The 16,865-nt window shown below is 42.3% G+C and overlaps 2 protein-coding genes across 3 annotated transcripts in view; one reads left to right on the forward strand and one right to left on the reverse strand.

The window, feature by feature from the left end:
• Nucleotides 1-8,842, reverse strand: part of LOC311100666 (gamma-tubulin complex component 2-like) — a 33,238-nt gene extending 24,396 nt beyond the window's left edge. For both annotated transcript variants that reach the window (XM_084141600.1, XM_084141599.1), the window contains exons 1-8: nt 8,783-8,842; nt 7,902-8,062; nt 7,674-7,802; nt 7,375-7,545; nt 6,948-7,110; nt 6,552-6,759; nt 693-892; nt 140-329 (exon numbers count right to left, since the gene is read on the reverse strand). In XM_084141600.1, the coding sequence (XP_083997726.1) occupies nt 140-329; nt 693-892; nt 6,552-6,759; nt 6,948-7,110; nt 7,375-7,545; nt 7,674-7,802; nt 7,902-8,051 (1,211 nt within the window). In that variant the 5' untranslated portion in view covers nt 8,052-8,062; nt 8,783-8,842. The remainder of the gene's footprint in view (nt 1-139; nt 330-692; nt 893-6,551; nt 6,760-6,947; nt 7,111-7,374; nt 7,546-7,673; nt 7,803-7,901; nt 8,063-8,782) is intronic.
• A 220-nt stretch (nt 8,843-9,062) lies between these two features.
• Nucleotides 9,063-13,459, forward strand: LOC311100724 (BTB/POZ domain-containing protein KCTD5-like). Its single transcript, XM_084141684.1, has 6 exons — nt 9,063-9,696; nt 9,980-10,088; nt 10,242-10,333; nt 10,576-10,671; nt 10,868-10,993; nt 11,617-13,459. Exons 1-6 carry the CDS (start codon nt 9,343-9,345, stop codon nt 11,644-11,646), a joined length of 807 nt encoding a protein of 268 aa, XP_083997810.1. The 5' UTR covers nt 9,063-9,342; the 3' UTR covers nt 11,647-13,459.
• The last annotated feature ends 3,406 nt before the right edge of the window (nt 13,460-16,865 follow it).

Raw genomic sequence — 16,865 nt, forward strand, 5'->3', positions numbered from 1 at the left:
ATATTTGCTCAACTAACTCATTGTCTGAAAATCTAAATTGTGTCATAAGTCATGTCCAAGCCTGTGACCCAATAGAAAAGTACTGATGTGATTCAAAGTAAGAAATGTGGTAAATGAGTTGAGCGACAAAATACTGTACCTGTAAGGGTCCTTGATGATGCCTCTATAGATCCATTTCTCCAGTATCTCAAAGTAAGGGACACTAGCTGCTTTCGTGAGGTAGAGGCACAGTTCCTGGGCCTGACTGTCTCCAGTGTAGTTGAAGGTACGATCGTGAAGGAGGCTCAATGTCGACCCACCCATGCAGTCTCCTTTGTCCACAGAGGAGGCTTTGAAAACAGAACATGCAACCCACTGATTAAATAGACATCAATAACCTTTAGATTTTTTTTTATATACTATGAGTACTTTTAACTTTGGGCAGTCTGCAACAACGACAACATACCTTAATGACCATACCACACACATCATCATCAAATCATCATAGACCACAAGACAAGACCGGCATAACACCACTGACAGGTCAGTCTAAGCATAATTCAATTGAATGTCCAAGTGTGTCCAAAAGTGCAAAAAGTACAATGTCCAATGCATATATATATATCTACCAACCACAGTATATTGTATGATCGAATATATGATGCATATGGATCATATATAGATGTTTTATTGTATGATCATGAAGGCTTTACCAATGGAGGCTAGGATCTCCATGGTCCTCATGGTGGGCTGGATGTAGAACCAGAGCTTCTGCAGGGAGAGCATGCCCTGCCTGTGGAGGTGCTCCAGCTGGGTCACCAGGATCAGGTACTCCTTCATCAGGGTCCTCATGGCTGCCGTCAGGGCGTGGTTCACCTGGCCGTACTCAAAAGACGACTTCTCCTCAGTGAAGCTGCCAGACATAACACAGCCAAACTGTTATGCCAGACAAAACACAAACCAAAATATTTGACAACACAATGCACATTTTCCTTTGATACATCTCCAGATGGTGTAAGGATCTACATTTGAGTCTAGCGAATGAGAAAAAACTAAGTTAAGCAGCTGTCTAGATCCCTGTTGTTTGATGTTTTCAATCTTCCCTGTGGCCTGCCCTGTCTGGAACTGCGAGGAGTAACAGCATAACCTACGTTCCTAGCTACCATGACAAAGACCAAAGCCGGTGGGAGTACCATTGAGGACAGTGGTGTCTCTCTACCACACGTGAAGGATTTTAAAACTAACAAAAAAATTGTTCTACAAGCAGTTGCTACAACATCAAGAAAATAGCTTCAAATGTTTTGTCCAAATACTGGTGGATTCAACTAATAAAAGAATGGACGATCTGACCAGAGAGGTCCAGGACCTGAAGAATAGTTTGCAGTTCTCCCAGGGTCAGCTCGATGAGTTGAAACAGGAGAACGGCAAGATGAACGCAATCTGTAAGTCATTGAGAGAGGACATCAGTTGTGTGTGTGAATCCATGATAACAATGACGGATAAATCAGAGGGACAATCAAGACGGAACAACATGGTTGTGGACGGAATTGCAGAATCTCCACATGAGACCTGGAAGGAGTCTGAGGACAAAGTGAGGGAAAAGATCTGAGAAATGTAAGATGGACCACAGGAAGATTGAGGTGGAGCAAGCCCACAGGACTGGAAAACCCACCACCAGCCCAGGTGACAGGCCCAGGCCAATAGTGGTCAAGTTCCTGAGGTTCAAGGACAAGGTAGCTGTTCTGGAAAGAGCCAAGAACTTGAGAGGAACATACATCTTCCTCAACAAGGACTATACTGAAGCTGTGCGCCAGAAGAGGAAAGAACTTATCCCAGCCATGAAAGCTACCAGAGCGCGTGGGGACATTGCTTACATCCGCTATGACAGGCTCATTGTCTATCCTCACTCCCAGAAGCTTGGAAGGGATGAGAGGGCAAAGCCTATGGGTTAGTAGCTTCAACCCCGCAGCGCACACACACCAACTGATTAATGGACTGCTGAATGTACATTTTTTTCTCTTGCTTTGTTTGCTCTTATCAGTATTATGTCTATCTCTGGTAAGCTACCCAGGAAAGGGCTGAAAATAGCCCATATTAATATACACTGCTCAAAAAAATAAAGGGAACACTTAAACAACACAATGTAACTCCAAGTCAATCACACTTCTGTGAAATCAAACTGTCCACTTAGGAAGCAACACTGATTGACAATAAATTTCACATGCTGTTGTGCAAATGGACACCCCCAATAAAGGAGGGGTTTTGCAGGTGGTGACCACAGACCACTTCTCAGTTCCTATGCTTCCTGGCTGATGTTTTGGTCACTTTTGAATGCTGGCGGTGCTTTCACTCTAGTGGTAGCATGAGACGGAGTCTACAACCCACACAAGTGGCTTAGGTAGTGCAGCTCATCCAGGATGGCACATCAATGCGAGCTGTGGCAAGAAGGTTTGCTGTGTCTGTCAGCGTAGTGTCCAGAGCATGGAGGCGCTACCAGGAGACAGGCCAGTACATCAGGAGACGTGGAGGAGGCCGTAGGAGGGCAACAACCCAGCAGCAGGACCGCTACCACCGCCTTTGTGCAAGGAGGAGCAGGAGGAGCACTGCCAGAGCCCTGCAAAATGACCTCCAGCAGGCCACAAATGTGCATGTGTCTGCTCAAACGGTCAGAAACAGACTCCATGAGGGTGGTATGAGGGCCCGATGTCCACAGGTGGGGGTTGTGCTTACAGCCCAACACCGTGCAGGACGTTTGGCATTTGCCAGAAAACACCAAGATTGGCAAATTCGCCACTGGCGCCCTGTGCTCTTCACAGATGAAAGCAGGTTCACACTGAGCACATGTGACAGACGTGACAGAGTCTGGAGACGCCGTGGAGAACGTTCTGCTGCCTGCAACATCCTCCAGCATGACCGGTTTGGTGGTGGGTCAGTCATGGTGTGGGTTGGCATTTCTTTGGGGGGCCGCACAGCCCTCCATGTGCTCGCCAGAGGTAGCCTGACTGCCATTAGGTACCGAGATGAGATCCTCAGACCCCTTGTGAGACCGTATGCTGGTGCGTTGGCCCTGGGTTCCTCCTAATGCAAGACAATGCTAGACCTCATGTGGCTGGAGTGTGTCAGCAGTTCCTGCAAGAGGAAGGCATTGATGCTATGGACCGCCCGTTCCCCAGACCTGAATCCAATTGAGCACATCTGGGACATCATGTCTCGCTCCATCCACCAACGCCACGTTGCACCACAGACTGTCCAGGAGTTGGCGGATGCTTTAGTCCAGGTCTGGGAGGAGATCCCTCAGGAGACCATCCGCCACCTCATCAGGAGCATGCCCAGGCGTTGTAGGGAGGTCATACAGGCACGTGGAGGCTACACACAGTACTGAGCCTCATTTTGACTTGTTTTAAGGACATTACATCAAAGTTGGATCAGCCTGTAGTGTGGTTTTCCACTTTAATTTTGAGGGTGACTCCAAATCCAGACCTCCATGGGTTGATACATTTGATTTCCATTGATCATTTTTGTGTGATTTTGTTGTCAGCACATTCAACTATGTAAACTATATATATATATATATATATATATATATATATATATATATATATATATATATATATATATATATATATATATATATATATATTCAGAGCCAAATCCCTGTAATGCTTAGAGCATATCTTATTTCAAGTGTTATTGAAGTCTTGTGGTTGCAGGTTCACTTGGCACATCTCAGCCTTTTCTTTTGAGGTGTTGCTATAGGCCACCAAGTGCGAACAGTCAGTATCTAAATAATATGTGTGAAATGCTTGATAGTGTATGTGATGTAAACAGAGAGGTCTAGTTTCTTGGGGAGCTGAATATTGATTGGTTTTCATCAAGCTGTCCTCTCAAGAGGAAGCTTCTTACTGTAACCAGTGCCTGTAATCTGGTTCAATGGTGTAATCAACCTACCAGGGTGTTTACAAACACTACAGGAACAAAATCATCCACATGTATCAATCACATTTCTACTAATACTGTAGAACTTTGTTCTAAAGCTGTATCTGTACCCATTGGATGCAGTGATCACAATATAGTGGCTATATCCAGGAAAGCCAAAGTTCCAACAGCTGGGCCTAAAATAGTATTTTTCTTTTTACATTTTAAGTCATTTAGCAGACGCTCTTATCCAGAGCGACTTACAGTTAGTGAGTGCATACATTCTCATACTGGCCCCCCGTGGGAAACGAACCCACAACCCTGGCGTTGCAAGCGCCATGTTCTACCAACTGAGCTCTTTGTATGATCTCTTAGTATATAAGAGATCATACAAAAGATTTTGCTGTGACTTATGTGAATGATGTTACAAATATTTGTTGGTCTGATGTGATTAATAAGGAGCATCCAGATGCTGCACTTGATGAATTTATGAAATTGCTTCTTCCAATTATTGATAAACATGCACCTGTTAAGAAACTGACTGTTAGAACTGTTAAGGCTCCATGGATTGATGAGGAATTGAAAAACTGTATGCTTGAAAGAGATGGGGCAAAGGGAGTGGCTAATAAATCTGGCTGCACATCTGACTGGCTGACTTACTGCAAATTGAGAAATTATGACTAAACTCAACAAAAAGAAGAAGAAACTGTATTATGAAGCCAAGATCAATGATATAAAGTTTGGAGTACTTTAAATGAAATTATGGGCAGAAAGACTAATTCAACTCCATCTTTCATTGAATCAGATGGCTTATTCATCACTAAACCATTTGATGTTGCCAATTATTTTAATGATTACTTCTTTGGCAAAGTGGGCAAACATAGGCAGGAAATGGCAACAACGAACAGTGAGTCATCGTATTCATGCATAAAAAAAACGAATAATCAAAGAAAAACATTTCAAGTTTGAATTTTGTAAAGTTAGTGTGGGAGAGGTGGGAAAATTATTGTTATCAATCAATAATGACAAACCTCCTGGCATTGACAACTTAGATGGAAAGCTACTGAGGATGGTAGCTGACTCTTTAGCCACTCCTATCTGTCACATCTTTAATCTGAGCCTAGAGGAAGGTCTTGGTCCTCAGGCCTGGAGGGAAGCCAAAGTAATTCCGCTACCCAAGAGTGGTAAAGCGGCCTTTACTGGTTCTAACAGCAGACCTATAAGCTTGCTGCCAGCTCTTAGCAAACTGTTGGGAAAAAAATTGTTTGACCAAATACAATGCTATTTCTCTGTAAACAAATTAACAGACTTTCAGCATGCTTATAGAGAAGGGCACTCAACATGTACTGCACTGACACAAATGACTGTTGATTGGTTGAAATAAATTTATAATAAGAAGATTGTGGGAGCTGTACTGTTAGATTTCAGTGCAGCCTTTGATATTATTGACCATAACCTGTTGTTGAAAAAATTTATGTGTTATGGCCTTTCAACCTCTGCCATATCGTGGATTCAGAGCTATCTATCTAATAGAACTCAAAGGGTTTTCTTTAATGGAAGCTTCTCTAATGTCAAACATGTAAAGTGTGGTGTACCGCAGGGCAGCTCTCTAGGCCCTCTACTCTTTTCTATTTTTACCAATGACCTGCCACTGGCATTAAACAAAGCATGTGTGTCCATGTATACTGATGATTCAACCATATACGCATCAGCAACCACAGCTAATGAAGTCACTGAAACCCTTAACAAAGAGTTGCAGTCTGTTTTGGAATGGGTGGCCAGTTATAAACTGGTCCTGAACACCTCTAAAACTAAGAGCATTGTATTTGGTACAAATCATTCCCTAAGTTCTAGACCTCAGCTGAATCTGGTAATGAATGGTGTGGCTATTGAACAAGTTGAGGAGACTAAATTACTTGCCGTTACCTTTGATTGTAAACTGTCATGGTCAAAACATAGATTCAATGGTTGTAAAGATGGGGAGAGGTCTGTCTGCTTTTTTGACACCACACTCCAAAAAGCAAGTTCTGCAGGCTCTAGTTTTGTCTAATCTTGATTATTGTCCAGTCGTGTGGTCGAGTGCTACAAGGAAAGACCTAGTTAAGCTACAGCTGGCCCAGAACAGAGCGGCACATCTTGCTCTTCATTGTAATCAGAGGGCTGATATAAATACTATGCATGCCAGTCTCTCTTGGCTAAGAGTTGAGGAGAGATTGACTGCATCACTTCTTATTTTTATAGGAAACATGCCACCAGGGGTCTTTTCACAGTCCCCAAATCCAGAACAAATTCAAGAAAATGTATAGTATTATATATAGCCAATATTGCATGGAACTCCGTTTCATCTCATATTGCTCAAATAAACAGCAAACCTGGTTTAAAAAAACAGATAAAGCAACACCTCACGGCACAACACCTCTCCCCTATTTGACCTAGATAGTTTGTGTGTATGTATTGTTAAGTAGGCTATGTGTGCCTTTAAAAGAAAAAAGTATGTAGTTCTGTCCTTGAGCTGCTCTTGTCTAATGTTCTGTATTATGTCATGTTTCGTGTTTTGTGTGGATCCCAGGAAGAGTAGCTGCTGCTTTAGCAACAGCTAATGGGGATACTAATAAAATATAAAAATACCAAATATTCCCCTTTTAAAGTTCACTCACCGTGTTATAGTAGAGTAGTATGAGGCGACTGGTAGTATCCTATTGACCAGCTCCTTGATGGAGATGTCAAGGGTGGGGTCAACGATGAAGGAGCGATTCTGCCTCCCGAGGACAGGCTGGGCCGTGATGTCTCTGCCATCCACACCGACCAGCACAAACAGCAGATCATCAACCAACGCCTGCTCCTGGGCTGGCAGGGGCATTGTACCTGATCATAAAACACCATAGAGATTATTTGAGGGATGCTCATCCTCATAACCACTAAACATACCAGGTACATTTTCACACATTTTGTTATTAAATAAAAATGAGCAGCCACTCAGTCTGTGAAACTATGCAGGAATTTCATTAAGTTTATCAAAATGTGTCAAAGTGAGATATGAGGAGCATTCATACCAATGGCCACTGCTGGGTCTCCTCCTGCTGGTGTGGCACCGGTGATGAAGTCCCCAATCAGAGCAGGCCGGTCATACACCCAGTTGGGAAACACCGGGTTGGGCTGAGTGGGGTTCTTTTTGTTGTGTCTATCCCTCAGCATCTTTCGTGTGACTTCAGCAGACTGCAAACATGGGGGAAAAGTAGTATTACTTAGAGATGTATTCAACTCTAGCCTTTTCAAAACAATTTGGTCCGGCCCACTTGAGGTAGTCATACGCGGGCCAGGAGTTTTCCTAAATACATGACTTGACCAGGAAAAACTCCAGACTCGAGCAATAGTAAAACATATGTAATAGACTATAATAGGGCATCAGGCCTTTCCTGGTCAGGAAGAAAATATCCTGAACCTAATCAAAAGTAACCTTAAAATGACGCGAGTACACACCTGGGGCACACTGGAGCTGGCAGTGACGTTCCCCAGCTTCTTGCGCAGCTCTTCGAGTTCCTGCATTGATATCTTGGTGCTGGTTGGAGGGATAGCAAAGGTTGTACTTGTTGTCGCATTAGCAGATGCTTCAGACCTTTCTTTGGCATTCTGTTGCAGACATTGGAGCATCTGGAGAAGATCAACACACAACACAATGTTATTGGGACATAACACAATACTCTACTGTACTTGACATTTGAACAGTGCAGTTATTGTCAGCATCTGAACAACATTAGATATGAAATGTAAGTGATTACCTCTTTATCCTCACTAAGCTTTGATAGGAGGTAGACCAGTGGGTCCAGGTTGCGGACATTTTTTGACTTGAGCTCATCATATTTCCTTAGGAAGTCCTCTGGCGTCTTTGAATACTCTGCTATTTTGACCTGGGAATGAAAGTTTAATTAATCAATGTTATCTGTAGGAAACGCATAGGAAGAACATAAACCTATAAAACATTTGCCAATAACTTCCCCATTAAACACCTTTGCACTGTGTGCAGACACTGTTGTGGTGACGTAAGGTGTCCTGTTCTTCTGCAGCAGATCAATAAACACTTCTGCGCCATCACCTCCTCGCACATGAAGCAGACTGAGCAGCTCGTTGACATCATGGTGTATCCGAAACTCACTCATGGCTCAGGCAGCTGAAATGAGAAAGGTGGTGATAGTCAATAATCAAACCTCTCAAGTTAACCAACTCTCTAATAGCCAATCAGTTTAATAATGTCATAATGGGCAGTTCAAAGTTAAAGCATGCAAATGTAAATTGCTATCTACCACTATGGTCCTGATGTTGCAACTTCTCTGGCTGCATAGGGACAAGAGGGTCAAAAACTGGTGTTGTTTCAGGTTCTAGTGGGTGCCCTAGTACAGTGGTTCCCAACTAGGGGTACTAGGACCCCTGTGGGTACGTGGCCTAACCGCAGGGGGCACTTGAGAAGACTCATGAGACCACAGGAATACTGGTAAAATGCACATGTTGGGGTACTTCAGGGGTACTACGGCCGGGCTGAGAAAAATTCAGTTGGTGGTACAGAAACCGAAAAAGGTTGGGAAACACTGTCTAGGCCACATTGCTAGTTAGCTTTATAATGCTCTCGGGAATAATGGCAATTTCCATAACTAGCTATGAATCTAGTTTATTGCTGGTCTTCAAATTGGCACAATTTGGCAGAGCTAGTTAACTAGCCAGCCAATGTTAGCAAGCAAGCTAACGTTAGCTAGCTAGCTAAGTTAAAGTAGGGTCTGAAAATAGAGCTGTTAACTATCTAGCTCCATGGTTAGCTAATACACGGAATCTTAGCAAAGGCAGCATGATTAAAAGCATGCAACATTGATCGCTAGCTAGCTGTGTAGCACATTACCTGAAGACTCTGTTGACTACAAGCAGTTACTGCCACGCCAACTAACAACACAACATGTACTCAGATTTTTCACAATAAAAGTTTAGATATAAAATCCTTTAATAAAAAGTACTTCATATAAGGAGATTTACAACATAACTAACAGAGAACACATTTTTCATTTTAAATCTCTATTGTATGACCGACAGCAAACAGAATAACAATTATATTTAGTCATTAACTCTTATTTTGGAGGGGAAAACGACAGCGGAAGTATACAGTAATGACGTTACAACCCGGAAGGATTGCCCTCTTCTGATTAACGTTTGAATAAACAAGAATGACCAATTTGTTTTAGGAAAAGATTGCAAGCGATGTGTCAAAAAAATATAGTATATTTAAACTAAGAAATATCGATGTCTTGTTTAGAGCGTTTAGGTGTGGAAATGATCGAGTGTGTGTAGCAACGCCCTAATGTCAGCCACCTTGTTGGGAAAAAGAGCCCCTTTGTGTTTACAAATCGGTAAGCATTATTGTTACCCTGCAGTGTAATACTAGTGGTGGTTTTTGACGAAGAAAATATGGCTGAATTGCACGTTGTGGAGCAGAGTGGTACTAGCACTATAGAACAAACCGAGCACCGTGATGTCCGAGGCTCTGTTCGGCTGGCTGCTTCGCCGACTATCATGGTTTCACCGCGGAGTAGCTTGCCCATCAGTCCTGGGGTATCGAGTACTAGCAGAGCAGTGTTTGGCTTTCCAATGAAGAGCAACCTCAGTTCCCCGTCAGAGCCAGCCGAGAAGCCAGAATCCCGCTGGGTTTGCCTAAATGTTGGTGGAACCTACTTTGTCACAACCAAACAGACATTGTGCAGGGACCCCAAATCGTTCCTGTACCGATTGTGTCAAGAAGATCCAGATTTGGACTCTGATAAGGTAACATAATCTATAATAATTTTTGGTATAACGTTCTACCATCAATCAAGGGTGCATCAATGTAACATTCATAATGCACTGCCACTGTCATCATGCACGAGATGACACCCAAACACTTTAAAATGCCTAGCTAAAATGTTAGAAAATTGTAACACTCATCAAAGCTTAATGCTCAGCCATTTTAGAGTAATGCATTATTTTATGAAGCACCAGAGAAACCTTTATCTGACACTCAAATAGCAGACATGCGATTTGCATTTTCACACTTTTATAAATCTCCTAGGATGAGACAGGCGCTTACCTGATCGACAGGGACCCCACATACTTTGGCCCCATTCTGAATTACCTGCGGCATGGGAAACTGATCATGGACAAGAACCTGGCAGAGGAAGGTAAGACTGTACAAATGGTCCCCAAAGTGTAAAATACAACCCCTATCACACATCATGCTTTATTTAGAAGCAATGGGATTCTGCAGATGTGTGATACAGGCCGTTGCCCTATGGTTAGTATCATGTGACTAAACTATTGGTTGGCTCTCTCAGGTGTCCTTGAAGAGGCGGAGTTCTACAATATTGTGTCACTAGTAAGGCTGGTCAAGGAGAGGATACGGGACAACGAGAACAGGACATCTCAGGTATGTCAGGGAAACGCAGACATGATGAATGGAAGGGCCTTGGACCGGGATGGATGATGACATTGATGTTGTGAAATAACACATGCTAAACCAAACACTACAATGTCAGAGGATGAGTGTGTTTACAAGTCTGTTAGTGTGTATACTGGAACACATGGCACTGTTCAAAAGCAAAACATTTACTGGCAAGTTAACCCAAATGTGTACAGGGGCTTTTATTGTAGTATCTGTTTTTCTCTCAGGGCCCAGTGAAGCATGTGTACCGGGTGCTGCAGTGCCAGGAGGAGGAGCTCACCCAGATGGTGTCCACCATGTCAGACGGCTGGAAGTTTGAGCAGGTGGGCCTAATAGTCCTCATGTCACACTTGTCTTGAAATCCATAGGTCATTGGTGGTAAATCTGGTAATGTGCCTCCCTTTTTCCAATGCCTTAAAATGTTATTTTGAAATTTCAAACTATGCCTAAAATTTCATGTGAAGATTACTTTTAAGCTCATTTACAATCCCACCTACCTTTTCCCATTTCCCCTCACAGCTCATAAGCATTGGCTCATCCTATAACTATGGCAACGAGGACCAGGCTGAATTCCTGTGTGTGGTTTCCCGGGAGCTCAACAACTCCACTAACGGCATTGTTATCGAGCCCACTGAGAAGGCCAAGGTGAGATCAGCAGTTGAGAGTGTCTGTCACTCATGTGCTAGGCATGAAGTCAGAAGATTCTCGCTTGTAGGGATAGTTTACTGCAACATCAAAGTTTGTCAGGCATTTCAGACTTCAAAAGTGGTCTAATGTGTAGGTTGAGCTTTACTGTTTCCTTCAACTTTAAATGAATGGGAAAGGTAGGCCCTGAATAAAATCATGAAATTAGCCGGTGCTTAATCTCGGAAACCCAGAACTAAAGTCTTGCGTAATTATGTCAGATGCTCGATTAGGTTCTGGGGGCAGATGTGTTAGAAAAATATACAAGAACAAGGAATGGAAGCAGACCCGTAGCTCCACCCCCCTCTGCAAGTCTATGAGCACGTCTCCTTTCTAAATTAGAAAGATGCAAACACCTGCGAAATTGTGATTTGTCCAAATGATCAGTGACAAACACCTGAGCACCGGAACAAAGTTCCTCGTTAGTCGTCGCATCCCACAGTCTGTTGACAGATGCTACGATACCATTTATATTACGTACGTCTGCCCACGAGAGATTAGCCAGTGCCTATCTCTCCCACTCATTTTGGATTGAGGCATATACTGTTGCTGGATCTAGACTGACACATTTTCTCTCCCTCCAGATCCTCCAGGAGAGAGGTTCACGGATGTGAAGAGACTCCCAGGCCTGAGCTCACCCTTCTCAGCTCATGTGAACATTTCCTGATGTCTCCTGCACCACCTCAGCCATGGTCCATATCTTCACCCCTTCCACCACCAACCCCACATCCCCCTTCACCTCCCCCTCCTCTGGGTGTGCCTTTCCACAGTGGGGGGCTTCCATCCTCCTCACCTACAGTGCTGCAACATAACCCCATCGTCATTTCTTATTCTCAGTTATATTCGTGAACATTTGAGGGATTCTGAAGAGATGACAATAGAGTATTAGGAAATGTAATACCTGTTGTCATAAGTTGGATTTTGAAGATTCAGGTTTTGTCCCTGATCTTAGCCCTCATCTTGCCCATAGTACCTTTACACAGAGCTAAATCATTGTCACCGTCCTCATTCAGGTGATCACACAGTTAATGGGGAGCCGTTTCCTTTTCTGGCTATGACGACTCGGCAGAAATCTGTGATCATCTCCTCAGGACTTTCAAAGGACAAAAAAAGAATGCAGAAAAATCTACTGACTGTGACCTGCCCCTCCTACAACCCTGAAAATTCACCTATGGGGTGAGAGGATGCTGTTAGCAACATAGCCCACCCTCTGACCTCCACTCCTAGTCCTTACATCTCCACAGCTGGAGCGCTAAGGCAGTTCATAGTCGCTTGGGAGGCTGAAAGCTGAGAGGTGGGGCTAAGGACAGAGAAGTCACAGGAATCTTCTACAGCCCTCAAATTCAAATCTGGACCTCAAAGCCAGTTCCACTGCTTTTAAAATAAATTATTCCCCTCTAATCAGGGACTGATTTTAAACCTGGGACACCAGGTGGGTGCAATTAATTATCAGGTAGAACAGAAAGCCAGCAGTAGTCCGGACCTCGTTGGGTAAAATTTGAATACCCCTGTTCTATAGCATCTCTCTTTTGGTCTTCTTGTGCAGTCAGTCCTGCTCTCACAGCAACTCTTGCCTAATAAGACCAGACGATAGTGGGAAGAGACAGACCCTTGTCTAACAGAGGCTCCACCCCACCATAGTTCATCAGTGACTTCCACTGCTGAGCATCCATCACACACGTTTTCTTTTTGGCTTGGGCCAAAGTCCTTTGTCACCAGGAGGGCACATCTTTTCTTACAGCCGTACTAAGGATGTTTCAGTGCAAAAGAAAACACACAACTTAAAAGACTAAACCACACACACGTACACAATTGTCAGGCATGTGAGGAATATAAATCTATATATAATGAAATTATATGGAGAACAAAATGAATGCAAATGATGTAGTTATTAATTTATGTTTCATAGTTGTCATATATTTGTGTAGTATGGTGAGTTCTATTCCATTGGGGGAGGAAATATCACTCCTCTAATCCAGTTTTACTGAGGTGTTTCCTCCAATGACAAAGGTGTAAGTTCGTGTATGTAGGGCCTCTGCTATTCATCAATGATTGAAATTATGATCAGCGACCCAGTTTTTCAATGACACAACTTCTAAGTATATTTTTTGTTACTTATAACCCTTTCAAATGATCCCTCTCGCAGATATACTATTATGTTCTCTTGCATATCTTAGAATTGTAATCAGAGATAAAAGAGACGGGTTATTGAAAAAGCTTTTATTTGACATCAAAATATGGTATGTGTCCACTGCAGTGGTCCTGTGACACTGTTGGACCTGTATCCATCTGTATGTTGCCTAGAGCCCCTTTTCCCTCTGGCGTCCTTTCATTTTCATACCAATTGTCACTCACTCTGCATTTGCCTGCTACATACCTTGGTGTATGTTCAGGTAACAGCTTTGCTGAAATGAATATTTTAAATACATACTTTTGATCTTTTTATAGAGTAGACATAACCACAGGAACATTGGGTATTGAAAGTGCCGCATGGATGTGACTTCAGCTTTTTGACTTTAACATTTGGGGGAAAATAAGGAAATTATACTTTGTTTCTCACAGTTTCACATCTCTTTGTGCCAACCAACAGTGATGGGTACGAGCTTGTCTGGAGTATACTTCTCTTATTATACACATATCATTGTCCCAGGAGTAAATCCTGGTATTACCCCATTTGTAATACTTCTGAAAAGTTCAATTTATTCTGTCAATCTGACTGTGTACTTAAAATAAGTAACCCATAGGTAACCAATATCACACAATTTTTATTTCACTGGCGTCACAAAATCTATACACCTTTTCCTGTGTATAATGAATATTTGTTATATCAGCATGATTAAGAATGCTTTCGGCTTAAAAACACACACAAATAATTACTGTGCTGTTGTCATGCTCCATGACTGTTTTATCATGCACTAGAGCTCTGACTATGTTGCGGTGACTTTTCTTTTTCCTCTTGGAGTGTATGTTGTGCAATTCTACTACTAAACTGGGACAAAAGTGCAGTAGTGCACAGACTGTGCTGCTAGAAGAATGCCTGACTTGACTGTCTGATAGACACTTTTTCTCCTCTTTGGGCCTTTTTCAAGCTCCCAGAGGTTGTTCTATTTCCCTTTGTCGTGTCCAGTGTTGTGCCTTTGACCTGTGTTGTGCACAGTTGTCCCCCCCCCCCCCCCTCCCCCTGTGGCTTATGAGGCTCGTATCGGAAACGAAAAGCTACGAGACACAGAGGGACCCGTGTTGTGTGGTCCTCGGTTGGTTCAATCTCCCATTATTAGTCAGTGAGAGGAAAAAGCCCCCTGGAATAGACCTTACCCGAGTCTATTCTGTCATCAAGACTAGGGCCTGTTTGTTCATGTGTAGTGCAATACTTTTGAACCAAGCCTCCCTTATTGACCCCTGTAGCTCCTGAACCTTTGCCTGCTTGTTTGTCGCTGCATTCCTCCGGTTTTCTTTCCTGAAATGTGTGTAGACTGTGGGTGTGGTTGGCTTTGTAAGTTTATCCCACAACCGATGCAGAAAAAAAGGAGACAGTAATTGTAGTCAAAGCAGTGACCCAGTATATCTTAGTAAAAACCAGCAGTGCACTTTTCTTTTGGAAAAACGGCAAGACTGCATAAGCCACGTTTATTTGGCTTTCTCTCTTGAATTGCATGTTTAAGGCAATTGATGCTGTGTATTTTGATCCCATGATAATTATACTGACAGTTGTTTTATTGTATTGTTTGCATTCACTTTTGAAGCACTTATTTTTACTTTCAGTGAACCCAAATGTCTCATTTTGACATTTATTTGTTTATACTTGATTCATCTGATTTTGAAAATGAACTTTTTATTCAGATAAAAACGATCATTGCAAAAAAAGAAAGTGTTCTCCTATCACTGCACTATTCAGATATTTGTGCAATTTTTAAAAAATCTGCAAAATAATACTCTCATTCTGGCACGTAAAAATATGAGAGCATGCATTGTACTAGAGATTATGTTGTGTACTGGAATTTGTCTGACCTCTGTGTTAGTGCAATGTGTATATGGTTGGAGAGCAGAGGGAAGTCATGGCTCTGTGTTAGCTGTAGATTTATTGTGTGGAACAGTGGGTCTGCAACTAGAAGTATTCTCTAATCATGTTTAGTTTTTATGTTTTTGTATCCTGTCATGTCAATTTAACAGTAGGCCTAGCAAAAAAAATGACTAGCTTAAAGTTAACCTCAAATTAACATACACTCTAAGTCTCTAATGAAAACTGAACAAAACTGCAGACACCAACCTTGGATTTAGTATCAACTCAAACTAAAACTCTACATGCAAAATGAAGAGCGGATCATTTGAATAGTTAATCTGTAACACCTGCATGCATTTATAAACATACACACGTGTAGGCTACCCACATTTAGACGTACTGAAAATGTCAACTATTAACAGTTATTTTAAATGTATTAATTTATCAACAGTATTAATGTCAAATGTGATTATTGTCAATGGAGACTGGAGAACTTTGGAAACTGAAACAACTTTTTGTCTGATTGTCCTTTTGCTTTTTATTTATTTTATATTTTGGAATTTTGTCTACCAACGCAGTTTCTTTAAATGTAACATTTTTAACTAAATCCTGTCTGGTTTTTAATCATAAAATGTGTCTCTGTGTTTTAAAATGTGTGTGTAACTTGTGTTTTGTACAGCTGTCTACTAGCCCCAACGGTTCCGCCAAACCCAACGGTTCCGTCAAGATTTACGTCGTCTGGCCTTGTGCGTAGCCGGCAATACACTCCTAACCCCCCGCGTCCAGTTCGTACATAAAAACATCCTCCATTCAGGCTGCAAAGGCATCGGTTTCCTCCTTAACTTGATTTAATGGGGGGCCGGACTAAAAAACCAGGGAAAAATGCATACTGTCTTAACATTCAATTGCCAACCATGCTCGAAAGTAAATAGACCTGTAGATATTACAAATATTTGACAGTATGGGTAGGCTACAGTATTGCTGTGCGATAGGAGCGCGACATCATACCTATTTAATCTCGGAGCCTATACCAAGGCAGGAGATAGAAACACAATAATGTAGGATATTGATTAAACAAATATTAAACAACAATTTGTCTTTTGCATAGAAGTGTGGGCTGTAGGCAGCATTTACTTTTAAATTGCTCTAATAGAATGTGCAGCCCCTTACAAAAAAAGTCCTACAGGAATCCTGCATGAAAGATTCTACAGGAAGTCCTGCAGGATTTCCCACAGGATTTTCGGGGGCAATTTCCTGTAAGACAATTCCTGCAGGAATCCTGCAGAATATACTGTATATACTGCAGGAATAGGAAGTCCTGCAGGATATCCCACAGGATTTTCGGGGCCACTTTCCTGTAGGAATCATGCAGGTAGTCCTTCAGGAAAAACAATCCTGCAGGAATCCTGCAGATAGTCCTCAAATAAATCCTGCAGGATTGTTTCCTGAAGGACTACCTGTAGAAATTGTCCTACACCAAAATGGCCCCACAATCCTGTGGGATATCCTGTAGGTAAGAGTCCTGCAGGTAATTCCACAAGATTTCCAGGGCCATTTTCCTCTAGGACAACCTGCTGGATCCCTTCCTCATCCTTCAGAGAATGTCATGTAGGACAATCCACATTCTTTCAAAAGAATGGACAGATTGCACAAGATATAAGAATGCATGGACATTTTATTATCCAATGAAGCAACCGCTGACATGTTTGATTGTCCATTTCACCAGCACTGCATAAAATATGATTCCTAGGGGGAACAAAAAATGAGATTGAATAAATATGGTGAAAGCATATTTTGTAACAAGAGTGAGAGTAATGGTGACATCACATGAAC

This window comes from Coregonus lavaretus (assembly GCF_964263955.1).
Source record: "Coregonus lavaretus genome assembly, chromosome: 25".
Taxonomy (NCBI): Eukaryota; Metazoa; Chordata; class Actinopteri; order Salmoniformes; family Salmonidae; genus Coregonus; species Coregonus lavaretus.